The sequence below is a fragment of the Squalius cephalus genome, assembly GCF_949319135.1.
Source record: "Squalius cephalus genome assembly, chromosome: 1".
NCBI lineage: Eukaryota > Metazoa > Chordata > Actinopteri > Cypriniformes > Leuciscidae > Squalius > Squalius cephalus.
The window spans coordinates 63,587,977-63,615,690 of record NC_137122.1 but is presented as its reverse complement, the minus strand read 5'-3'; the positions used below and the strand labels follow the sequence as shown (position 1 = coordinate 63,615,690).

General features: G+C 36.4%; 1 protein-coding gene across 6 annotated transcripts in view; it reads right to left on the bottom strand.

Moving 5' to 3' along the window:
* tex2 (testis expressed 2) overlaps window positions 1–27,714 on the bottom strand; it is a 55,963-nt gene that overhangs the window by 15,878 nt on the left and 12,371 nt on the right. For 4 of the 6 annotated variants that reach the window (XM_079893389.1, XM_079893387.1, XM_079893392.1 and 1 more), the window contains exons 2-3: window positions 6,494–8,018; window positions 243–443 (exon numbers count right to left, since the gene is read on the bottom strand). In XM_079893389.1, coding sequence (XP_079749515.1) covers window positions 243–443; window positions 6,494–7,993 — 1,701 coding nt within the window. In that variant the 5' untranslated portion in view covers window positions 7,994–8,018. Of the gene's footprint in view, window positions 1–242; window positions 444–6,493; window positions 8,019–11,437; window positions 11,557–25,286; window positions 25,342–27,714 lie in introns of those variants that run through there. The other 2 variants (XM_079893391.1, XM_079893388.1) reach the window with 2 other exon arrangements.

Below are 27,714 nucleotides of genomic sequence, written 5' to 3'. Positions count from 1 at the left end.
GTCAGAATTGTGAGATAAAAAGTCGCAATTACCTTTTTTCTTTCTCTTTCTGAGGCGGAAACAAGCTTCCACGGAAATGCTGCATCAGAGCCGCTTAGATGCAAGGGAAAACACATTCCATTAATGAAACTTAAACTTTGGCCTGAAAAACATTATAAGCTCTGGGCTGAATTCACTGCAGACATTTAACACTCAGGTCTAAGAGGTTCACATCCACACAGGCGGTGCGCAGAGGGACCCACCTTACTGTTGGTGAGGTCGTAGATCTTCTGGCTGACGTAGGAGACGTCGGGCTTGAGCTCGCTGAAGGTGGCCCGGCGCGGGACGTTGCGGTTGGGTTTGGACAGGCGCAGGACTGAGCCCTCCAGACGCACATACACCGAGTGTGTGAGCGTGGCGTGATACGTCTCCGGGTCGTAGCTGTAGATCTCGTTCATCCAACCCTGAGGACAAACACACAGAACTAAACAAACGGCCAACTCACGCAATAATGGTCTTACCATTCTCTAAACTGTAAGCTCAAGTGTCTCAACGGTTTGCTGGAACATCACAACTATGACCCTTCCTGTGTGTAACTCATTACAAGTAACTTGAGGTATGTAATCAGATTACTTTTTCAAAAAAGTAACGCAAGTTACTTAGTTTTCCCATTTATTGACTGACAGCTCTCGTCCCCATGTTGAGACAAATCGATGTGCAGAGGCGTTGTGTGTGTGTGTGTGAACATGATGGTTATTGTCGTTCTAGACTAAATGTGAGCCTTTACTCATCTCACTTGCACACACAAAAAAAAAAATTCAGTATTCCTCAAAATGAATAAAAACAGTGAAATGCAGAATCTGAATACTATGCAAACCTCCAAATAACTAAACATGTTCAATAAAACATATGCATTTAATCTCACTTTATTGACCAATGTACTTGCTATTGACCTTCGATGATTCAGTTAAACCATAAGCAAAAATGACAACAGATTTTTTTGTTTTTATTGGTAAAGTAAGTGTTAAACTTTTTTCTTCTGCTTATTATTTCACTTTTGGTGTGAAAGGGTCTTTACATTTGCCCAAAAATATAACTTTTTTTGTTATTAAAAAAACAAGCCCAGGTGAAAAAAGCAATGCAAAAGTAACGTAATGCATTACTTTTCTAAAAAAAAGTAACTAAGTTACTTTTTAAGGGAGTAACGCAATATTGTAATGCATTACTTTTCAAAGTAACTTTCCCCAACACTGTCTATGACCCAAAAACATTTAATTCATGCTTTAAACCCTAGTTATCGTGTCAGTAAACTGGCTAACGCCACCAAAATAAAATGTTGTTGTCATCGTGAGCCACACTGGTCTAAACGTTTAGATGCTTTTCACCATGGAAATACTTGTTTTACACAAATTTTGTGTTTTTTCTACATTTTTTGTTGACAATTTGACGACATTACAAGCATTCCATGTCAGATATGGAATATAAATGCATGTCTGACAGATTTTGATCACTAAATGCATCATTTTGCATGCGATGAAAGAATGTTTAGAAGTTGTGAAGAGTTTGACAGTTTCACTGAGAATCAACTCATCAGTTTTGATCAACAAGCCATGTGTGTTTAGTCATTGTGCAAATTGTAAATAATTGTACTTACTATTCTGTACACTCTTTTGCATGTGTGCAAAAGAGTAAGTACAATTATTTAAGAAAATCAAATCTGATGCGAACAGGAAACTAATTGTTCAGAGATCAGAATTTTTTTTTTTTTTGAGAAAATAAATAAATAAATAAATAAATTCGAGAATTGAGCCAAAGCGATGGAGAACACCTGTAATTACGGGACCAAGAACAGCTTCCACCTTCTGAGACATTAAACATAGCAAGTGGACAATCAACACACAAAAACATTGTGGAAAAAAAATGCAAGGAGTGGTTTTGAATCCAAAAAATAAAATAAAAAATACATTTGAAATCCATTTTTGCCAAATATAAATTATAAGCGATTCATTTTTCTCAGAGAAAATTATATGGTTGTGTTCAGTTTTGGACATATTTTTGTATTAAACACTTTAACTGAAATTGTGAAAAATCTAAATAAAGGATTATTTGATCGTATGAAAACCACCTGACCATAATATGGTGAAACTAAAAAAAAAAAAAACTCCAAGGAACCTAGGAAGCAAAATGGAGAAAAAACCCACAGAAAAGCATCGCTTGACCTAAATTAATCTCAGCTCTGTTAAATAAATAAATATGAGCTAGAGCTGTGCTGGCTTTGTTAACTGAAGGATAGGCAGGCAGACAGTAGTGTTAATATTACCCAGCACACATCACTCTCTTCAGCTCAGCCAGTTTAAGTGGAGACAAGACTCAAATCATTAGCGCTTCAACTGAAAAAAACAACAACAACAACCACCGAACTTTGTGATTAAAGTTTAAGGCCCATTCACACTGAGAACGACATACTAACAATACTTACACAACTACTATGTTACTACTAACTATTATCCCAGCAGGAGATAATGTTCTGTTTACTCTGTGTTCTGTCAATATAAGTTGGATGGACTTTGATCGTTTTTATCATAAACACATTCACATTCTGTCTAGAGCGAACGTTAATCGTCTGGCGTATAATAAACCCAACCAACGAATATGACAATAAGACTATCAGGTTAAGTAAATATGATGAATAGGCTAATATAGTGCATATGTGAAACGCTTCTAGAGTTAATTTCTCTGGCGAACGACACTAAACGCCTGAGGCACATGTAATGCTACGTGAGATATTCATAACGGTTTTATTGATATCTTTCCACAGTTGAAACAGTGGTTGAGAGATGTAGACATAGACATATTCTTCTGCGCGTTTAACTGTTAGCAATCAGCATTACATTACCGTGCGCCTCCTTCTGGATTGGAGTGTGGATCGCTTGTGACTGACTGTATTCGTCATATATACACTGAAGAATAAAAGCTGTATCATACACTTGGGTATTTATGAGCAATATTACACTCATAGCCATGCGGAACGGCTCTATATCAGACTATTTTGTGTGAAAATATTGTTTTATCGATAAAATTAAACACTAGTTTCGCATATGTCTTTCAATAATTCAAGCACTTTTCAAGTACTTTTTCATAAAAGTTTAAGGGTTTTCCAGGACTTAAATTTCAAAACGTCAAATTCAAGCACTTTAATCACCTTGTACGAACCTTGGTAACTTCGACAAGCAGAAGGTAAATGTGCAGGATAAGTTAATTGAGCCAAAATCGTCAACTGTAAATGAAATATATATATAGTATATATGAAATACACAAACGAAATATGTAAATGAGATATATCTATATCAGACACCCTAGTTAATATTGTTAATCGTTCATAAACACACTTTTTCAGGGATTGTCCTGCACTGAAACATCAGCAACATCCAACATGACCTGATGCAACTGTCAAACCCCAAGGGCTGCTATTTAATCACATGAATTGAATAAAAAAAGACATGTGATGCTCGTCTAGCAGGTGTAGTACAACATGTTGAGAGCGCTTTATCATCATGAAAAGGTGCATTAATAAACTACAGCCAGATTAGTGCCTATCCTACACTATTATCATTGGAAGCAAACAAGTAGACTACATTTTAAATGAGTTTCCATGTAAATCATTCGCTTAACTGAGAAGAACGCTATAATAGGGCTTTTGGAGGGGGGTTTAAGGGCAACTTTTGTATGATTACAATGTCGGGATGAGTAAACTAACAATGTGTCCTCTTTCCCCCATGATACGTCAATAATATTCAACACTATTATTGATCTGTCTGCATTGACACCATTATATGAGAACTGACGGCTATATATAAATGAACTAAATTAATAACTTTTTTACAACAGAAATGAACCATCACTGAACACTGTGACACTATTTCTTTCTAGACACAAACTTTGTTGCATTATTTTCCTGTTATCTCTGTAAAGCTGCTTAAATAAAGGTGACTCGACTTCCATCCAGGAATCCCCAGTCTATTTATGCAAAACTCGTCTAAAGTCCACTGGATGACGCAACATACAAAACTTTTTATAGCCGTCTAAAGTCCACTGGATGAGGCATTTAGCTTATAATACAGACATCGCAACAATACAATGCTGGTTGAAATCTGCAAAAGTGTCCTTTAAATGTCAATATATAAGCACTGTAAATGTCAATATTTGCCCATACACAAAAGAAATATATTTGAAATATATTTCAGAGTATATTTTGGAATATATGCAAATATTTGAAATTGGCCCAATAAATATATTTCACACTTAACATCATATATTTTTGTTATATTTCAGAATATATTTCAATGTATTTGGAATATATGCCACATATATTTTTGACACTTTTGGGGACCCATACATAAAAAAATACATTGAAATATATTCTGAAATATAACAAAAATATATGATGTTAAGTGTGAAATATATTTATTGGGCCAATTTCAAATATTTGCATATATTCCAAAATATACTCTGAAAATATATTTCAAATATATTTCTTTTGTGTATGGGTGAGTTAATGCCTTTTCAAGATATAAATACTGTCGTTTCAATAAATGCTGTTATTGTAAACATTGGTAGTTATTTTTTAATGACACTATTTTAATGAACTGAAGTCAGTTGTTATGTAGATATGTTAGATAGTTATTCAGCAAACTCATTGGATTTTTTTAGCACTTCTACGAGCAGTAATACTTTAACTTAGATAAAAAAAAGAAAAGAAAGTCAGTGCTCTATCCACCTCTGCCTGAAAGTGATCCCATGACATCCTTCCTCGGTGCCATTATCCTTATACCCCTTATAACATTACCCGTTGTCGTTATTCTCGAGTCTTAGAGTTAAAACTTTATGGTTATGCTTATCATTCTTGTTGTGAAAGGAATATTAGGCTCTCAAATCCACCCAATATTTTGATATTTCATTTGTTCAGGGAATAACTTCTGTCCACATTCTGAACATAAAAGGGAAACCATGCCACAAGTATGCTATTGTTTTTATATTAGCAAAAAAGCGACAATCATAAATAAATTATGAGGCAGAATGTATGCCGTTTTGAGTAATCTGATAACTAGGGATGCACCGATATGAACATTTTGGACGATACCGATAACTCTTTATATTTGAAAGCCGATAACCGATATATTGGCCGATAAATCTAAATCCACATTTTTATATAATTTTTGAGAGCCTCATTACAAAAACAAAAGCCTCACCATTAAAATCCATGTCCCAAACTCACAATTATAATGATGTTCTCATTATAATTTTATGTAGCCGATATGACAGACTGTTGCACTTTACTGTGTTTTCCTTTTCAAAGTGATTTCAATCATATTTCAAGCAATTCAAATCCATCATGTTGAACAGTGCGCATCTGAAGTGTCTCAGCTGAAGGAAATAACACGGCTTTAATATATCGGACAAATGTTCTTATCAGGCCGATAACGATAACATAAAAAATTAACCAATATCTGCCGATACCGATATGTTGGCCGATATATCGTGCATCCCTACAGATAACACTGCACTATATCGGTCTTTACGTTCAAATATATAAAATCATGCGCCGAGAGAGAGACCCAGCGTGCGAGAGAGCGAGTGAATCAAGTTTCAAATATTCTTTTTATTGCTATTATTCTGCTTTTTTTTTTTTTGGTTATATTGTAGAGGCACTTATATAATTGGTATGAACAAATACCTCAATAAGAACACGTGAAATGCATAGAGAATTATTTAGTTTTAGAATTAGTTTTCGAAAGAAGTCTCTTCTGCTCACCAAGGCTGCATTTATTTGATTAAAAAATACAAGAAAAAAAGAAACAAACAAAAAAAAAACAGTAATTGTGCAATATTATTAAAATGTAAAATAACTGTTTTCTATTTGAATATATTTTTAAATTGTAATATATTCCTGTGATCAAAGCTGAATTTTCAGCATCATTACTCCAGTCTTCAGTGTCACATGATCCTTCAGAAATCACTCTAATATATTGATTTAATGATCAAGAAACATTTATGATTATCAATGTTGAAAACATTTTTTTTTTTGATTCTTTGATGAATATAAAGTTCAAAAGAACAGCATTTATCTGAAATATGAAGCTTTTGCCACATTAAACACTACCGTTCAAAAGTTAACAGTAAAGACATGTACAGTATAACGTTGCAAAATATTATATTTCAGATAAATGCTGCTCTTTTAAGCTTTCTACTCAAAGAATCCTGAAAAATAATAATAATCCAACCGTTTTCAACATTGATAATAATCATAAATGTTTCTTGAGCATCAAATCATCATATTATACTGATCACTGAAGACTGGAGTAATGATGCTGAAAATTCAGCTTTGGTCACAGGAATAAATTACATTTTAATAATATTTCACAATGTTTTTTTCTTGTATTTTTGAATCAAATAAAAGCAGCCTTGGTGAGCATAAGAGACTTCTTCTAAAAAAAGGATCTTTAATGGGCCTCACCTTGTGTATGGCAGGTTCTGTGATATCCAGAGGAACCCGGTTCCAGTTCTCTCTTCTGTTCCAGTTGCTGTTACGACCCCACGAAGGCCTCCGCCTGGCCGACAACCACACCATCAGGATCGCCAGCATGAACCCCGCCACCACTCCCGTCAACACCCAACACACATAGTCCGGCAGCGGCAGCACAAAGTAACCGTAAACCATGGCTATCAGAAGAATCAATCTGTTGTGGGGGACTCCTGGAGGCTCGTCTTCCTCCTCGTCCTCCTCGCCTCCTTCAGTCGGTTCCTCGCTACTCCCTCGTCGGGCTTGAGATGAGTGAGGTTCCTCCCCATCTAACTCATTACAAAGCTCGAAGTCTTCAGGGTAGAGCTCACAGAACTCTTCATCTTCCTGTCGAGCCAGAGTCGACATGACACATCGGTTTAATCCGAGAGATGGCGACCTGTGAAGAGGCAAGTCAACGCTCGCCCCCTCGAGAGGACTTTCCCCGTCCACGTCTTCCTCCTCTTTAATGCAGTAGTTATTGTTGCTTTCCGAGTGGCCGTTGAGAGCGGACAAGTTTGAGAGTTCAGATGCGCTGGACGAAAGGTTTCTGGATCGATAAGAGACTCCCGCGGTCGTGCTACTGGTTTCCTCGCCGATTATCTTGCTGAGAAGCTGGAGAGGCTCGTACATGACCTCGGATAGACGCCGCTTCGTGTCTTCGATTCGTGCCTCAACCTCTTGAACTTTAAAGAAGGAGCGGCTATCGGGAGAGGTTAACGGGGATGAGGGAGCGGTTTTGGAGTCGCCGGTGACCGCGGGAACACGAGTTTGGGTGAACGGCTTGAAGAGGTGCAGATTGAGGCGTGAATCCTGCGAGCGATGAGTCGAGGGAGACTCATGTTCGGGTCGAGCAGTGTCCGTGGATAAAGACTTAACTAGGGTTTTCATTAAATGTCTGTGTCTTATCGATTGGGGGGGGGCAGTGGGTGCCTCCACATCAGTGGAAAGAGACTTGACTAGGCTTAGGAACGGCTTCGAAGGTAAAGCAGAAGCTTTAGCTGGGGATGAAGTGGATGAAACCGAATGCGTGGAAGGTGCCGGTGCACTCGACCTTTGTTCAGAAGGCCATGAGAAGCTAATAAGACTAGAAGTGGACGAGGAACCCAAGCTAACGGAGGGGTGTGTGATCGCCAACGCTGAACTGTGCGTTTGCGAAGCCAGTCCTGTGGCCACGTCCACTTCCAATCCTTCAGAGAGAAGCTCCTCGCTGGCCTCCTGAGCCGTGACTACGCCCTGATCTTCGGTTTCAAGGCCTGACGGGGAAGCCGCGAGCCTGTAAAGGTCCTCTTCCTCCTCTTCTTCCTCATGTCCTTTGGCAGAGAAGTGTATGGTGATGGTGTCCCGGGAGAGCGAGCGCTGGACCTGCAGCTTACGGGCTGCTGAGGGCCGAGAAGAAGATGATGATGTTTGGGGGTTTAGTCTGTCTTCATGGTCATCACCCTGACTGGTCATGGCACCACTCAAAAGAGCTCACAGCCTGTGGACACAGAGAAGAGAACGCTTCAATGTAACACACTCTTCATATCGTCGTCTTATTCATACTGAAAACAAACATACAGTTCAGCTCAGTGCTTCCCATTCATTTCCCGGAACATTTTTACACTCATAAGCCCTATTCGGACGGTAATTGTTTCTCATGTGGATGTCTGTATAAATAAACTTGATGATTGAGCATTATTGATGAACACCTGCTGTTAACAAGCAAAATCACTGAAGGAAAGAGAAAAACGAAATAAAACTGGTAATTAATCGGAAAATAATGTTCTATTTATTATTTAATTCTCATTTTTAAAAATAGGACGTATATTCAAAATGGTTCTTATATTCTTGCACTTTATCTTAAAAGGACGTCATTTTAAAAATATGGAAATTATGGGAAACAAGTTAATGCAGCCTCTTATTTACATGAGGTGAACACAAAGATGCTTGGTTTATATTTTTAATGTTGTGCATAATAGCCTACATATTTTAATATCATATATCATATATATTGCGGTCACAATAATGGCGCATTTCAAAAGTTTACGTGCTTTTTTTTCTCTTTCTCCTTTTTGTTCGGTGAGGTGGAGCGGTGATGAAATATTGTTTGTGTAAATATTCTCCAGCATTTCAATAATAAAAGTGTACATCCAAATAATTGAACATATGTTATCTATTTTTATTTATTTATTTAATTTAGTTGTTATTTATTAATTCAAATTTTACGTTTTTGTATATGTTGGGATGGGAAAACGTTTTGTATCTCTATTGTTCTTGTGTTTTTTTGGACAATTAATAAAAACAGAGTTGAAAAAAATAAATAAAAGTGTACATCTTTAAAAAGCATGCAAATTACGTGAAGCTCATCAGTTATCATACGTTCGGTGCTCGGCAGTGATCAAAAAGGATTTAAACAGTGAATTTTGAAGTGATCTCCTCTTGTAAACTCAGAGATCCTTATAGTTGTCGTTATTCTCGAGTCTTAGAGTTAAAACTTTATGGTTATGGTTATCATTCTTGGTGTGAAAGGACCATTAGGCTCTCTCAAATCCACCCAACATTTTGATATTTCATTTGTTCAGGGAATAACTTCTGTCCACATTCTGAACATAAAAGGGAAACCATGCCACAAGTATGCTTTTGTTTTTATATTAGCAAAAAAGCAACAATCATAAATAAATTATGAGGCAGAATGTATGCTGTCTTGAGTAATCTGATAACTAGGGATGCACCGATATGAACATTTTGGACGATACCGATAACTCTTTATATTTGAAAGCCGATAACCGATATATCAGCCCATAAATCTAAATCATAAATAAATAAATAAATCTAAATTGAGAGCCTGATTACAAAAACAAAAGTCTCACTATTAAATCCATAAGTGACTTTACTTAAGTAATATTATTTTGACTGCGGTCACTAAACAAAACTTAAACTGACTGAGTTGAGCTAGATAATGAGACGTGTCTTCTGTAGAGTTGCTAAATGCTGAATCGTCATAATTGATGAACTTCGCAACATCGACACTTATTGAACTGAACTAAAACCACACCGAAGTGACTTGAGCTGAATAATGAGACTCTTTTATTCTGTAGAGCTACTTTATGGTTAAATTGAGTTTGTTTCATAACTGAGTTTTGATATTGTTAAAGGGTTAGTTCACCCAAAAATGAAAATTCTGTCAGTAATTAATAAGTAAATGTTCATCTTCAGAACACAAATTAAGATATTTTTGATTAAATCTGAGAGCTGGATCACTCCTCCATAGGCTTCTAAAGCATTATAACTTGCTGGCCCAGAAAATGTATTAAAGACATCGTTAATATAGTGCAAGTGACTACAGTGGCTCAATCTTAAGTTTATAAAGCGACGAGAATACTTTTTGTGCGCAAAAAAAAAAGACTAAAATAACGACTTAATAATAACGATCTCTGGGCCTCGAGTCTTTTCACGTAGTATAACTGCGCTGACGTATAACTGACGTACAACACAAAAGAGCTGCGCAGTTTTACTACGTGAAAAAACTCGAGGCCCAGAGAGAAGGAAATGAATAGTGGAATAAAGTCGTTATTTTTGTCTTTTTTTGCGCACAAAAAGTATTCGCGTCGCTTTATAAACTTAAGATTGAGCCACTGTAGTCACTTTAACAATGTCTTTAATGCATTTTCTGGGCCAGCAAGTTATAATGTCTTAGAAGCCTATGGAGGAGTGATCAGCTCTCAGATTTAATCAAAAATATCTTAATTTGTGTTCCGAAGATGAACGAAGGTCTTATGGGGTTGGAACAACATGAGGGAGAGTAATTACTGACAGAATTTTCATTTTTGGGTGAACTAACCCTTTAATGAAATTAACTGAACCAAATTGAGCTGAATGATAACATTAATTGTGTTCTGTAGATCTGCTTTACAGCTGAAATTGAATTTGTTTCATAATTGATACATTTTGCTGCATAAACACTCATTAAAAAGAGGTTTGAGTCCACTAAATGCAATTTATTTTTATTTTACTCAACTCAATTCGGACACTAAAGAGGTTGAAGCTCTCCAAATACTCTCCAGATTGAGAGCATTTAATTTTAAAATGTACAAATTGTTTCCCCTTGGAGGGTCTGAGGTCCACCAATCATAATCTCATCAATCTCGTGGTAAACTACAGACAACAAACTTAAAGTGACGTGAAATTCTAGTTTCGCGGAAGAAAAGACATCTATTAATCCAATGGGGTCATATAGATGACAACACAAAGGATGTGTGTGCTTTTGGATTGAACTCCTTCGCTCATGGACTTACAGAGACATAATACACTCATTAAATATGTTCATCACCCATAGTGAAAAACAAAACAAAAACACCCTTAACCAGTCAAGCCAGTTCAGCTCAGTGTTTCTCATTAAATTCCTAGTTTGTGGAAGAATATTTTACTCATTATAACATAAAAGATCTCTAACATTGTGTTCGGCGCACTTACTTTTACCAATTAAATCGAAATATAATCAAAGTTTGAAAAAAAAAAAAAAAAAAAAAAAAAAAAAAATCAAAGTTTCGCAGAGATTTATTGTTTTTTTGCATGTGTTCATCTGAAGAAAGCCAATGTCAATGAGAGAATTTTCACTTTTGGGTGAACTATCCCAATAGATGACCAATTATTATGACTGGTTGTCAGTACAATGTAAGGGTTTGACACACATTCATGCTGGTCACCCATCAGGCCTTACAGGTCATACTAGTTTACAACACCAGCTTAACCAGTTTCAGCCAGGAACAATATCACTTTCAGGTGAGTTAGAGTTGAGAACTCAACTTTTATTATTATTATTATTAGCATTATTATTTTGTAAATAAATCACCAGACCAAATCATAGACTTCACATATATATGAAACTTTGACGAATCCTAAAACAAAGAGACTCACCAAAGAAGAGGGTTAAATAAACCCAAAGCAACACACCAGTCAAAGCACACATGAGGGCTGTGAATGCGCAACCAGAACTAATGATGCAAACGAGGAACACCTGAACACAATCAGGACAGGAATGGGGAAGATGAGGGACAGGAAACTATGAACAACACTGATCTATCACTTCAAACTAAAAGACATGGCATAATAAAAGACACAAATCAAACGTGACGACACACTTATATGTGAAAAGTTATGAGATCATTAAGTTCATTTAAGTTTTTTACATTGCTTTAACTCATCAAAATAAGTTAAGCAACTTTCAACTCATTTTTTAAGTCAGTTTAGTGTAATTTAAGTTGAAATAACTTAAATATCCAATAACATCTGTAACACAAGATATATCACGGAAATGTGTGTTTTGGTGTCACGAACACGACTAGATAGACGCCACGTGTCGAGGACGGCAATAGCTAGTAAAACTGTTGACCTGCCATTTATAAACATTACACACCTACAATAGAATAAATAAACACATGTATCTTCTTCCAGAGAACAGAAACTAAGAGTTTGTCCGAGACTTTATGCCACAAATTAGATTTAAATAATTTATTTCCATCAGTTTCTACACTGTAAAAAATTATATGATCAGTAAGTTGTGACAACATAAGTTTTTACATTGCTTTAACTCATCAAAATAAGTTAAGCAATTGTATACAAGATTCAACTCATTTTTTAAGTCAGTTTAATGTAATTTAAGTTGAAATAACTTAAATATCCAATAACACTTTTCACATATAAGAGGACATTAATCTATACAAGCATACTGAAAGTTTCAGATCTCTAAACTTCCTTGCTAAACACAACAACACAAGTTATACAAATGTTGTGCAGTTAGCAGTGAACGAGCATAATCTGTGCATACTGTCATAACCGTAGTCAGCGTTTCATCTCAAAATTGTGTATTTCTACACTAGCATTAGCATAATCAAGCAATCGACTTCACATGCACATGGTTTCATTCAGTAGCATGAAAAACACTAATATAACACAGAAAGCGATCAAAGAGACTAGTATTAATTCTTAGTATTTATTTCTTTTTATTGGATTTATTTATTCTATAATTGTAGGTGTGTAATGTTTATAAATGGCAGGTCAACAGTTTTACAATAGATATTGCCGTCCTCGACACGAGGCGTCTATCTAGTCGTGTTCGTGACACCAAAACACACATTTCCGTGATATATATTGAGTTACAGATGTTATTGGATATTTAAGTTATTTCAACTTAAATTACTTTAAACTGACTTAAAAAATGAGTTGAAAATTGCTTAACTTATTTTGATGAGTTAAAGCAATGTAAAACCTTATGTTGTCGCAACTTAATGATCATATACATTTTTTTTACAGTGTAGACAGCCTGTCAGTCTGGCTGCGTTCAAAATCACATATTTCCCTACTATATAGTAGGCGAAAAACAGTACGTGACAAAAGAAGTATATGTCCGAATTCACAGTACTCATAAAAGAGTCGTAAAAAAAAAACGTTCCCGGATTACTGACACTGGTTGATCACATGATGATATTGTGACAAAAGATATAAAAAGAGTCTCTGTTTGGATTTTAATAGACAAATGCTTAAGAGTCTGTGAAATAATAATAATAATAATAATTTCTGTCATTGGATCATTATTGCAGTGATTGTTATATTATAACATACTCTGGAAAACAAACCCAGGCTAAAATCCACAGATAAAAATAACATGTTTCTTGAACTGTGAACATATGTTAGGAGCATTTTCTTCCCTTGTAACATTATTTTCATGACAACTAACCACATTTGTCCTAAAACATATTTTATTATCACTACAAGCAAATATTGTGTGGAAAGCTCAGGTTCCTGCATGGTCCAGACATTTGAAATAAATGATTTAAATCCAATTTGTGGCATAAAGTCTCGGACAAACTCTAGGTTTCTATTCTCTGGAAGAAGACACATGTGTTTGTTAAGTCAACGGACAGTTTTCCCAGAGGACTGCAGCTCGAGAATGTGGGAATATTAAGTAAGGGATAATGTAGAGCGAGGCGGTTGTTATAGCGAATACAACACGACAGGCTTCGTGTCGGGGTCTTGAATCAGCCTGAAGAGGTTTGTATTCGCTATAACAACCGCCTCGCTCTACATTATCCTGCTTATTACATGGCTACCCACCAAATAAATCAATAATTTGACACAAAATATTGATTTAAAAAGGAGTTTTAAAAACGATTGTATTGCTTCCGCTAAAGAAAATTGTCCGCTCCGTCTCTATGGTTAGAATCATCCTGTGTCCATAGCAACGCTCTGTTTTTCATGGCAACGGTGTGTTATACTTCGCAGCGTCTGTTATCAAGAAATAACACACCGCATTCTACATTGGAATTCAACCAAGCCATGTAATAATATTAAAGAACGCTTCTAAAACAAAACACACTAATATTAAATCACATCTCAGTGTCACGCTCGGCCACACATTAGAAACGCTTCAGGATTATCGAGTCAACATCTAACGACCACTGTAATTAATCATCACGTTTCCACTAATTACGCCACATATATACAGTATGAATGATCTCTGAGCTGACTGAAACTCATACGACTGGATGATAAAGGCCGTCTTTGAAGGGAGCGAGTCGTTTGAAGATTCCTGACAGCGAGGGAAAGAAGGAGATGCTGAATTTAAAGCTGATCAAAGCCGTGAAGCACCGAAACCAGGACAGTAAAGAGACGAGACGTCACATCAAATGTGTTTCAACTGCATTTTCAGCATTTCAGATTAACTCTTTTATGGGTCATCCCTACAATCTATGCCTTTTGGGCTTTGAAAACTACTTTTATGTTATTTTATAAGCATCTCTATGAAAGCAACATGTTTTTTTTAAACTCAATGACACTAGTTGTATTATTCACAGAAACGTTTTACATGATTGACTAGGGCTGTCACAATATATCGCAACACTAAAATGCAACAATATGTGTTGTGGATAGTTCACCCAAAATGAAAATTACTGTGTTTAAATGTAAGTTTAATGTGTTTGAGATGTAGGCCCTAGTGCTTTTCTGTGGCATTTCACAGGTATATTCTCTAAATATTAGAAGCTCATGCAAATATTGCCATTTTGCTGTGAATCTACGCTAAAGAAACGAACACAATAAAATATTAATAAAATTAAAATATACATATTGATAAAATATTAGTTGTATGTAGAATTTTAAACCTACAAGTAAGCGTATTTTTATGATAGCAGTAACTCTAAGGTGACTATTGTAATAGGGTAATTAACCATGCTTTTTTTTTTTCTTCAAAATAAAATCCTTATTTATGTTTTTAGATTGTAATGTTACAATGTTAAAATGTAAAGTGATTTTAACACTTTTTTTTGCACATAATATACCAGACCCTACATGGTTACATTCACTATATATGTTTTCATAGCCTTCAATATGAACATTGTTTGTAAGGCAACATTGGACAGGATGTGAAATAAATACATATATTTTTAAATAAATACAGATTTATTTATTTTTTTAAATCCAAGAAGAATTATAATTCTTTTAAATACCGAGATATATACAATATTCAACCAAAAAATATTTGTCAGATGATTTTTTGGCCATATCGCCCAGCCCTAATGCCAATTGTTGATATAAAATTAGACATACCTCAGTTGATAAGAGTACAGGGTTTGAGTTGAGTTGTGGTTAAGACTTGTTTTGCTTACCAATACCTATGTATATTTCCACAGCAAACTTAAATCTCATTTTTCAGGGAGTGTGCTTTTCTCCATTGCTTTTTTATATTTCTTTCATAGACATTTCTTAAGTCACTGACTGCAAATCTCCCTGGTATCCTTAATTCACTGTGCCAATCAGCTGGCAATATAATGAAGTATACAAGTACACTGTGCGCAACAGAAAAACTGATTTTTCTAACCAACTTATTGAAATTATATAATATTATAACATAAATCATATACTTGAGCACTGAAATGTGTGTATATAGAGAGTGCACAGAGCAAAAACATCTTAATCAGTATTAAAACTAATTAAAAACATGCCACTTGTGGCGTAAGATGTGAGATTTCTAATTAATTGCCATTATTGTTCAACTTTTTGCATAATGCCACTTCAATAAAAGAGAGACTGTTCACTCTGAGCTGATTTATGTAACCGGGAAGAAAGACATATGCATATTATTCAATATTATTATTCCCTGGCTTTAAATACTTCAATCTAACAACATTAGCCACTGGAGTAATGGTGCGTTCAAGACATCCTGGGAAGTTCGTATTTACGAGTTGAATTTAAGTCATTGGAGCGTGATTGTAGTGTAACTTCTCTAAATTAACTACACAAATATACTGCAAGTTTTTTTTTTTTAACTCTACTTCTAGAAAATTATGAACAAATAATGTGTTAAGACAGAGAGAGAGAGAGGAGAGAGAGAGAGAGTGAGAGAGAGAGAGAGGGGGGGGGGGAGAGGGGGGGAGAGGGAGAGAGAGAGAGGGAGAGAGGAGTGAGGGAGAGAGAGAGGGGGGGGGGGGTGAGGGGGGGGGGGGGGGGGGGGGAGGGAGAGAGAGAGAGGGGGGAGAGACACAGAGAGTGTCAGTGTGTGTGTGTGTTGTGTGTGTGTGTGTGTACTTGTACTACTATCTTTGTGAGGACCAGTTTGAGTTTTAGGACCGTTGGAGAGTAAAGTGAGGATATTTTGGCCGGTCCAAACTTTCCTTTAAAGGCCTGTTTGAGGGTCAAGACTTGGTTTTAGGGATAAGGTTATAATGAGGTTAAGGGTCGGGTTAGGCACTTAGTTGTGATGGGGAAGGTAAGGGTAAGTGGTTAGACATTGCATGGTGTCAATGAATGTAGGGGTGTGCGAAAGTTTGCGACGTTCGTCTGTATAGGACAACTTAGTTTGAATAAAGGAGCAGACACTTGATCGCCTAAATTAAACAATAATAATAATCATTGTTATCGATAAAAATACGCGGATGGGATATTATTTCATCCGCAACCGCACTCATCATCCCGCACCGTTTTTTTTTTACCAAATTTCAAAGCTGCACCCGCCCGTTTGATTGTTTTGCGGTCTATGGACCATGCAATGCTCTGCTGATGCGAGCCGCGAGAAAGCCCATGTCTGTTCTAGAAAGGATGCAGCAAAGATATTTAATGCTAATGTACGAGGCATAGGCCTACGCTGAGTTTCATTCATTACAATGAGATGCGCTCTAGTTCACAATGCAATGCAAGTGAACGCGGCACACCAGCGCCGGTTATTATATTGTCTGCTATATCTGCTTTTTATTTATTAAATACATGCAATTGGTTGATGAAACATTTATTAAAATTAAGATACAATTTGTACAAAACGAAATTCGTTTTAAAGAAAGGCTTTTAACAATAAAATGCAAGTGAACGCGGCGCGTTGGCGCCTCAATGTCACGGTTATTATATTGTCTGCTATATCTGCTTTTTATTTATTAAATATTTATTGGTTGATGAAACATTTATTAAAATTAAGATACAATTTGTACAAAACGAAATTCCACTTTAAAGAAAGGCTTTCTGCAAAGAAAAACTTAATGAAGTGGTAAAAATCATGTCTGACGATTTACAAAACAAAACTTGCATTGGTAGGCTACTTGGCAAAGAATCGAATACAGTTGGAAACGACGTAGACCATTAATGACACAGACTGTTAACAATTGTTTTTAATTAGGCCTAGTGTTTAAACATTCTCTATGATACAATTTTTTTGTAAAAAATATTTTAATAACACGGTTTTGGCGGTCACACCCCTAAATGAATGTCCTCAAAAAGATAGATGTACAAGAATGTGTGTGTGTGTGTGTGTGTGTTAGAGTGAGGTCTACCTCAGCATTACAGTGCTGATTTGCAGTACTGGCAGAGGTTCAGCACTCGCATTCAATTACTGTGAGCGTCCCGACTCCTGTGCCGATCTGTTATAGACACTGACATGATGAGAACAACGTCTCTCACTGAGCCATTATTGTGTTCATTTCACTTAAAAAATGATGGGTTTTGATGTATTTGTTGTGTCTCGTGTGTTTGTGCATTCACCAGAGCACAGGAACACACAGATTTTAAGACTTTGGGGCTGTTTACACGACACCGTTTTCAACTAGAAACGTAAAACTTTTTATGTGTTTTGGCCTTTTGTTTACACGACAACGGCGTTTTGGGGCCTGAAACACACTTTTGAAAACGGGTTTCAAAGTGCAAACTTTTGAAAACGGTCTCTGTGTAAACAACAAAATCGTGAATCTCTGAAGACGATGACGTCATGCACATGTGTATTACGTGTTCAGTCTATAGTGTTTCATCGCCATCTACTGGCCTGACAGCAGAATACAGCATTTTTAGCCCTTTTCGCGGATGGGATCGTTTTGACAATGGTGTCGTCTGTACGCGGAAAACTCAAAGGAAAAACTTCTCCGTTTTAAGCATATCGTTGTCGTGTAAACATACCCTGAGTTTAAGGCTTAAGATTAAGATTGTGACTGGCTCAGATGAAAACACACTCAATCTCTAATGGAAGTGCTGCATCCCAACTCACTCATAACATAGATGATAAGGAGGTCAAACTTGAATTTGGTTCATTCTGTAAAACACCTTCTTCTCTGTAAATATCTAAAGTGCATTAAGCGACCGAAACAACATTTATCTAAACATCAAGCTGAGCGTGGATTGCTGTGTTATCCTCACGTTCATGATCTAAAAAGTGCAGGAGATATTTTAAATGCAATCTTCTAATTGATGGTCATCTTACACATAAGCCACCATGATGATATACATCCATTGCTGGATAATCAGAGACACACACATGGCCCAGTAATTAGATTTTTCATAAAGAGACTGTTATCATTACCAAAACAAGCACATGAATAATGAAGTCAATTAAATAACAAACATAGATGGTGAGCAGATCTTGCATAACTGATATGAATGGATTCTTACACACTACAGGCACAATATCAGACGAGCGGTGTGAGATAACTTAATTATTTATCATCGCTTAAATGACATTTAACAGTGCGGAAGCCAAAAAAGTAAAAGGACAGAAGAAAGATCGAATGCGCTGACACGGGCGCACAAAATATTCACAAATTTCTTTTTACATCATAGCCTATATGACAGACTTAACTTAATTTTCCCTTTCGAAGTGATTCCAATCATATTTCAAGCAATTCAAAACCATCATGTTTAACAGTGCACATCTGAAGTGTCTCAGCTGAAGGAACTAATACATTATTTATCGGCCAATAATAAACATTAAAAATTGGCATAAATCGGCCGATGCTGATATATATCGCGCATCCCTAAATGAAAGATGAGAGAAATTTCTATTCCAAAAGAAAAGAGAATGGCTCTTAATTGGATCTCGTCTCTAAACCTCAGCACTGAAAAAATTAAATAAATAATAAATCCTTCAGCCAAGACTTTCTGCCCACAAACCCATCACACTGATTTATGCTCTTAAAGTCAACATGATACAGCATTCTCAATCCATTTCACCTCTGTGATATATCCACGATGCATTTCTAAGTGAAACAAGATCTTCAGCAAGGAAATAATGTAGGGCTGAACTTGATTTTATTTATCATGATTTAATTGGATGTTGATTATTCAACCCACATTGCAAATCAGGTTAATTGGCAAAATTTACAGACTTTTGGCTGTTTGTAATTAACAAATCAAACAAAAGTAATTGAAATAGCTCAAAACAACAAATGTTTCCAGTGGTTTCCCCAAATTCAACTGAAAATACAACTTTTAATGACTTACGGAGTCTCAAAATTATCCAATAGAATCCCTCACAACAGCGCAAATCTGCTAAACGGGTGTTGTCTCATTAATCAAGGGCTTCATTAGTTGCACCAGGTGTGCTTAAGCTAGAACACATGAAACTGACTAGGTTTGCTGAGTGACACGTTTGACTGCATGTTAGAAATATGGCTAAGTCAAAAGAAGGGTCCAAAAAGTTAAGAGAAGATATCATCGCACTTCACAAACAAGGAACAGGATATAAAAAGATGGAGAAGACACTAAATGTTCCTAGAGTTCAAAGTTAAAGGAACGGCTTTAACGGCTGCAACCAGATTTCTGAGAAGGCAGGTTCAGAAAAACCCTCGAGCGACTGCAGAAGACCTGCAGCAACACTTGGTGGCCACAGGCACTGAGGTTTCAGCTTTCATATAGGCGATTAACTAAACGCATGCCAGAACTCCAAGACTACATGAATGAATAATATATAATGAATGAATATACATAATGAATGAATATACATGACGATGAACAAGAATGAAGCATATGCTGAAAACAACACTGTCTACAGTTCATCATGGTGGAGCTCGATGATGCTCTGCGGCTGATTTATATCCTCTGGCACTGGAAACCTGCAGCGTGTGGAAGGAGAGATGAAGTTTAGGGAATCCTAGGAGAAAACGTCATGTCATCAGTGAGGAAGCTGAAGCTTGGACCTTCCAACAGGACAATGATCCCAAGCATACCTCAAATTCCACCTAGGCTTGGTTGCAGAAGGAGTCCTGGAAGATACAGTGGCATCACAGTCACCTGACTTAAACCCCATAGAACATCTCTGGTGGGATTTTAAGAAGGTGGTTACATCAGCAAACCTAAAAACACTGAACTGGAGGCCATTGCTCATGAGGATTGGGCTGAGATTCCTCAGAAATGCTGCCAGAAGCTGCTGTCTGGATATACATCTCGTTTGCAGCAGCTCATAACAGCAAAAGGGTCTTCAACTAAGTACTAAAGATGCTTGACATGAAGGAGTTGATTACTTTTGAGACTGGAGAAGTTGCATTTGGGGAAACCACTTGAATCATTTGTTGTGTTGAGCTACTTCAATTACTTTTGTTTGACTTGTTCATTGCAAACAGCTGAAAGTCTGTACATGTTGCCAATAAACCCGATTTGCAATGGGGGTTGAATAATTTCGATTACAACTGTATCAGAACGGAGAGTCAAAGCTGAACGTGAGTTTCTGGACCACTACGGCCCTCCTGAAACACTGCCAGCAACCACTTGTGTGAGGATTTCTGACCGGAACTTGGAGACCGAAGGTCAAGTTTACTCCAGAGCTTCCCCGAGCATCCCAATGATAACATTTCACTTTATCTATCAATATTTGCTGTTATTCCCGGAATCTTTATGAATTTTTTTTTTTTTTGCCATTAAATTTAAGATACTGGACAAGGACAAGATGTCGTAATAGATGCAATAACTGGGGCATGCAGTTCATGAGGGGTCTCATGGGAGAGCTTCCCACGGCTGCGGTGTGTGTGTGTGTGTGTGTGTGTGTGTGTGAGACTGTCTAATGGAGCTGTCGGGAAGCACTAATGTAGTGAAGAACAGGTTGTAGGACAGTGGGAGATGGCCTTATTCGACCCACGGGCCACAGGGTGTGTTTGTGAAAAGACAACAGAGTAGATCAAAAATAGATATTGATACAAGGGATACAGAACACATGCTGTTCTTTCAAGATGTGAATATAACACACAACAGGCAAGATGCCACAAAACAGAAGAGAAGTGAAGCTCTAGATATAAGAGAGAAGCATTTCTTAGTTTAGATATGACAGAGAAAGAAAGAAAGAAAGAAAGAAAGAAAGAAAGAAAGAAAGAAAGAAAGAAAGAAAGAAAGAAAGAAAGAAAGAAAGAAAGAAAGAAAGAAAGAAAAGAGTATGTGCACTTACTAACTTAAAGGGATAGTTCACCCAAAAATGAAAATTATCCCATAATATTTACCGTCAAGCCATCCTAGGTGTGTATGACTTTCTTCTTTCAGCCGGACACAATCAGAGTTATATTAAATAATGTCCTGGCTCTTCCCAGATTCACTTCAGGAAGGCCTTTATTAACCCGCTGGAGTCGTATGGATTACTTTTATGATGGATGGATGCACTTTTTGGAGCTTCAGAAACTCCAGCACTATTTACTGCCCTTATAAAGCTGGGAAGAGCCAGGACATTATTATTTATTATTATTTATTATCACTATCGATCGAAGTGGGTAATAATGATACTTATTAATTCACAATAAAATTCAATATGCAACACTGAAATAGCACAGTAAATTGGTAAATACAATGACAATAAATAATAACAAACTACTGAAATAAGCTCATCCGGCTGTCATCCCTCACAGGTGCTTCACCGATACTGATTTCAATATTCCCTGCTTATCACTCAACTCATTACCCTTGAAATTGTTTTGTTGAGTTTGAGCCCACGCAAAGCACACCTGCTCAACACGACAACTACGCTTCCTCTATCAGACGAGACACAGACGGAGCGATCACAGGTAATAAAGAGCGCACCGTTTCTCCAGAACCAAAGGATTCGGCTGCCGACACGCATTCGCCATCCCATCGGATGTCATGCCAACATACGCCAACGCTGACAGGAGGAAAGGGAATGAAACGATGTGTGGCAAACTGAGAGTGAAGAGGGGTAAAAACTAGGATTATAACAATATATCACAAAAATGTGCAAAATTATGTATTGTGGATAGTTCACCCGAAATAACAATTACTGTGTGAGGAACAAATTCCAGTTTTCAGAGTTTTAGTGTCAGTATTACATTAAACTACTATATAATGTTGAATATAAAGTATAATGCAATATTTGTGGGTCCTGATAATGCCAAATGTTACCAGTAAGAAGTGTCCTACATTATTTTAAATAGGCCTATATCTAGTCAGTGAAAGAGTTCAAGCATATTCATCTAAAATAATTCTGTATTTTCAGCTTCAGAATCATGAATATTGTTATCCTGGTGTCTCTATTTTCCTGTGCTTTGAGTTTCCAGCACCAAGTCCAAGCCTATTCATTTACACACACCATGTAATATCAAATTTAGCATTTTAATCAACAGTACATTTTTTGTTAACCTTTTACCAAATGTCTTGGAGAATTGCAATGATATGGTATCGTGAGTTCAGTATCGTGAGATGTATCGAATCGTGACATGAGGGTATCGTTACACCGATTGACAAAAACAAAATGTCGACAACATAATGGACGAATACATGAAACGTATAATCTTCTGTTTATTATAAACAGGCTGTGGTTTTGTCGTCTGCCACTTTAAATGCCCTAACTCTTTAAAGCAGGAGAGATTCTGATTAGGTCTCGATATTTATAAACTGGGGGAAAAAAATCGTTCTGAGAGTGATTTCAATGATATTGTTCCTCTGTACCGTTATATTTGTGGTGTGAACTCTGCTATTCTTTTACATTAAGAACGATTATTAGAACTGTATTTTTATTGTTAAAGTTATCGTTCTTAGTGTGAACAGGGATAGGCTCCAGGATCCCCACACAACCCTACATAGGACAAGCCCTTTGGAGAATACAAGGATGGATGGACTTAACCACCAAATCCCACTTAGTGCTATCCAACTAGAACAAAATGAAGAGTCGAGACGTGATCCTACAAGACTCAGACCAGAACGCATGTAATGTCTTATTTGTCAGACTGTGCTAACTGTTTCTGTGCTAATCAACCATCTTTTAACCATCAACTCCCAGACCTTTCTGTTGGTGTGTTCCAGGATGAAAGAGCGAGGGATTAGGAACGCAATCTTCATAATGGAGAAGACTAGAGCTCAAATCAATCAGCAAATCACACTCTTCTTAACTGTTGTTTTCTTCTTAAGTTGAAGTTAACAATACTCCCAAAAACATTTCTTGAGAATGTTTTAAAGATAAGACTTCTAGAAGAAAATCTTTTAATTCCTGAAAAGAATGTTCTTAAAAATAGGGATGCACGATATATCGGCCACCATTTCGGTATCTAATGATATATGTTCATTTTTAATGTTATCGTTATCGGCCTGATAAGAAAATTTGTCCGATATATTAAAGCCGATAAATAATGTGTTATTTCCTTCAGCTGAGACACTTCAGATGCGCACTGTTCAACATGATGGATTTGAATTGTTTGAAATATGATTGGAATCACTTCAAAAAAGGAAAATACAGTAAAGTACATGTGACATATCGACTACATAAAATTATCATGAGAACATCATTATAATTGTGTGTTTGGGACATGGCTTTTAATGGTGAGACTTGTTTTTGTAATCAGGCTCTCAAAAATTATATAAAATGTGGATTTAGATTTATCGGCCAATATATCGGTTATCGGCTTTCAAATATAAAGAATTATCGGTTATCGGTATCGGCCAAATTTTTTTATATCGGTGCATTCATAATTATGACATCTTTTTTGGCAGCATTCAGCACATATGAGTGCACGTATACACAGTTCAGCAGTGCGAACACACACACTCTTGAGAAAGGTGTGTCGTGACGAACAATTATTAAGGCAATGCAGGCATTGCAAAATGACAGTCATGTGCTTTTCATTCAGTTGATCAGCGAGTCTTTGCCAAGAGCCACCAAACAATCAGCTGTTCTTCAGCTGAACATCCTAAGAATGTGTTGAACATTCATACAGACTTCTGAGAGCATATCTCAAACTGTTGTGAATCTGGCCCTAAATAACAGAAGAGATACTGAAAGCTGAACGAAAGCAAGTGCTAAAAACGTGCTTTAACGTGGGCTATAAACCAACTGTTGATAATATAGCATAGAACTTGAAACACTTAGCTATTTTAGAAAACTTTTTCAAGAACACGTGGAAATACAGAAAAAATGCAGTCGTTTTATAATCAAGATGGCTAAACAATTATTTAAAATTACAAATGACAAAAATTGTCAATGTAGACCAAAACGTGAATCTTATCATGGCTAAAGAAACACATGAGCATGTTATGTTCAGTACTCACAATCCAGATCCGAGACTGGGTTCAGTAAGAGAAGGAGAACAGCAGAAAGTGCTCATCTTCCATTAATCTCCTGTGATGCTCAGAGTACAGGAGACGCTGATGTATCATGCAACAGCGAGACTCAGATTAGCGTGGAGATGCTAACGACCCACAGCCTAGCAACCGCAGGACGAGCCCAAGTAAATATCATCCAGCCAGACACACACACACACACGACGGTCAGTGGTAAATCTGAGGAAAGTCCTCGGAAGAGTCACATGCACTTCCTGGTTGTTGCTAAGATATTCTTGTAAACACAAATTTGTCAACAAACAAACAGCACAACACAAGCATTTTTTTCAACGCATTCTTACTCCCAGATCATTGTGATTATTATTATATCTCTCATTTAAGACACTAATAGGAACTCCATTGCTTTCAATTGCTTGCCATAAGTGTCAATACTTTGTATGCATTTGTAAAAGTAGAAATTATATATATATACACATACATTATATATATATATATATATATATATATATATATATATATATATATATATATATATTTGGTAACAATTTACAATAAGGTTTCATTTGTTAGCATTAGTTAACTACCTTAGTTAGCATGAACTAATAATGAACTGCACTTATTTATTAGCATTTATTAATCTTTGTTAATGTTAATTTCAATTTGCTAATACTTCATTAAAATCTTGTTAGCATTAGTTAATGCACTGTGAACTAACAATGAACAGCTGGATTTTCATTAACTAAGGTTAACAAAGATTAACAAATACAGTAATAAATGTATTGCTCATTGTAAGTTCATGTTAGTTAATACATTAATGAACCTTATTGTAAAGTGTTACCATATTTTTTACTTTCAAAGACACTTTTGAGCACCTAACCACTAAACCTAAACCCAACCACTTCTCAAAAGTATAAAACATGTAGTCAAAGGTATTCATTGCAAAAAGTGACCAATAAAAACAGTAAAAACGTATTACAAACTCATGTTGCTTTGATTCCGAGTCATCTGAAGCCGAACGCTACCATAACGTGAGGAACGATGATGCAATCGGTCACAAGACACACGAGAGCCAATGACATTTCACAATCAAAGATGACATATCGTCCCTCATTGTGTTATCTTGATCATGACTCTTGTCATTTGCGAAATCTCATCAGAATTACTTTCACCTATAAGCGCAATCAAGACTCGTTGATTTATCATGGTTTATCATTTACTTATCTACTCATCTAGTGTCTTATCACATACATTCTCTATATTTGTAGAGATACAAATAGACACAGGTTCTATATTATGAAAACAGCTCAAAAATAGTAATATTTCCAATAGTTCCAAATTATATTTTTTTCTTTTAAATGCATTAAGCTGGTTTGATATTATATTATCATATTAATAAAAGCTGGATTACTTGTGTGTTTGCTAAATGGCATGCAATTAATTAAAAAATATATTGAATGGCAAATAAAATGCTGCATTATTGTCTGTTGCAACAAACAAAGCTTGTGATTATGATGGTTGGCCACTTGATAAAAATAGTGTTGTCTCTGAGGATATGTTACGACACTGGTTTAAGTAGATGATTTCTCTGGATTTAAACATTGTTGGAAACATTTGGGATAATACAAGTACACAAGTCAACATAATCTATAACATTGATCTTGTGCACTGTAAAACCTAATGCTCAAAATAATGAATTGGTTTGAGTAGAGCCAACTTAAATAAAACAAATCAGTTCAATCAGATTGACTTTTATGAGTATTTAGAACTTTCTTTTTCTTTTGAGTTCACAAAACTGACACATTTTAAGTCATCTTAATTGTATTATTGTTTTGAGCTTTATTCCTAGTTCATATAGCGATGTGAGTGAGAATGGGTTGCATTTTTGCATTTGGTAATGTTTAATTTTGTTTAGCTTCTACCTTTCATTTCATATTTATTCTGTCTTCAATATGCTGCTATGAAATATATATATACATATTCAAAATATGACTAAACCCACGATGACAACACAGGGATCTAAGAGCCGTGAGAGGATTTGAAGTGTGAACATATTAGTCATATGAATATGAGCAGAACAGGAACTGAGCGAGAGACCAGGTGCAATCAGTGCTTAGTTTCTGACATCTGACTGTTTTTATTACGTAATAAAGCACACCTGCTCTGCAGCACACTGCCAGAAATACACACACACATGCACTAAAACACACACACTCACGGCCACGTTACTAGATACACCTGTTCAACTGCTCGATAATGCAAATATTGATTCACATGGCAGCAGCTCCATGCATGTAGACATGATCAAGATGATCTGATGAAGAGCTCCAGAATGAGGAAGAAAGATGGTTTTAAGTGCGAGCTGGTCTGAGTATTTCAGAAACTGCAGTTTTTCAGTTGATCTACTGGGATTTTCACACACAAGCATCTCTGGAGTTTACAGAGAAGGGTCAGAAAAGGAGAAATATCCAGTGAGTGTGTGTAAAAGTGCCTTGTTTGATGTCAAGGGTCAGAGGAGAATGACCAGACTGGATGGAAAGGCAACAGTAACTCAAATAAGCACTCGATACTACCGAGGTCTGCAGAAGTGGAGCATCTCTGAACACACACAACACACCAAACCTTCAAGCAGAAGAGCATCTCTGAACACATATGTGAGCCTGGATCACAAAACCAGTCACATGTCGCACGGGTATATTTGTGGCAATAGCCAACAATACATTGTATGGGTCAAAATTGTCGATTTTTCGTAAAGGATATTAAGTTCCATTAAGATATTTAGTAAATTTCCTACCGTAAATATATAAAACATGTATTTTTGTGAGTGAATTCAGCACAATCGCCAACATAAATGAACAACTTTAAAGGAGATTTTCTCAATGTTTGGATTTTTTTGCACCCTCAGATTCCAGATTTTCATAATAGTCGTATCTCGTCCAAATATTGTCCTATACCATACATCAATGGAAAGCTTATTTATTCAGCTTTCAGATGATGTATACAGCTCAATTAAAAAAAATTGACCCATATGACTGGTTTTGTGGTCCAGGCTCACATATGAAGAATTAAAGCAGTTCTGAAGGCAAAAGAGGTCCAACCCGGGACTAGCAAGGTGTACCTAATAAAGTGGCCGGTCAGTGTATATTCAAATACAGTAATACACCCTTCATAAGTACCAAATAACCAAACCAAAACCATATGTTAGACCAAACCATCTGCATTTGCATGTCTGAGGAAACTAACGTGGCCTCACTACACAATATAGTCAAATCTGCAGACACTAATGTCTATGTACCTGTACAAAGGCAAATGAGTTCACAATCAATAAAACCGAACGCTCACAGCTTGTCCACCGCCAAGACAGGAGAGGTTATCGACTCGTTTCTGTTGTCTGGAAATTATATTTT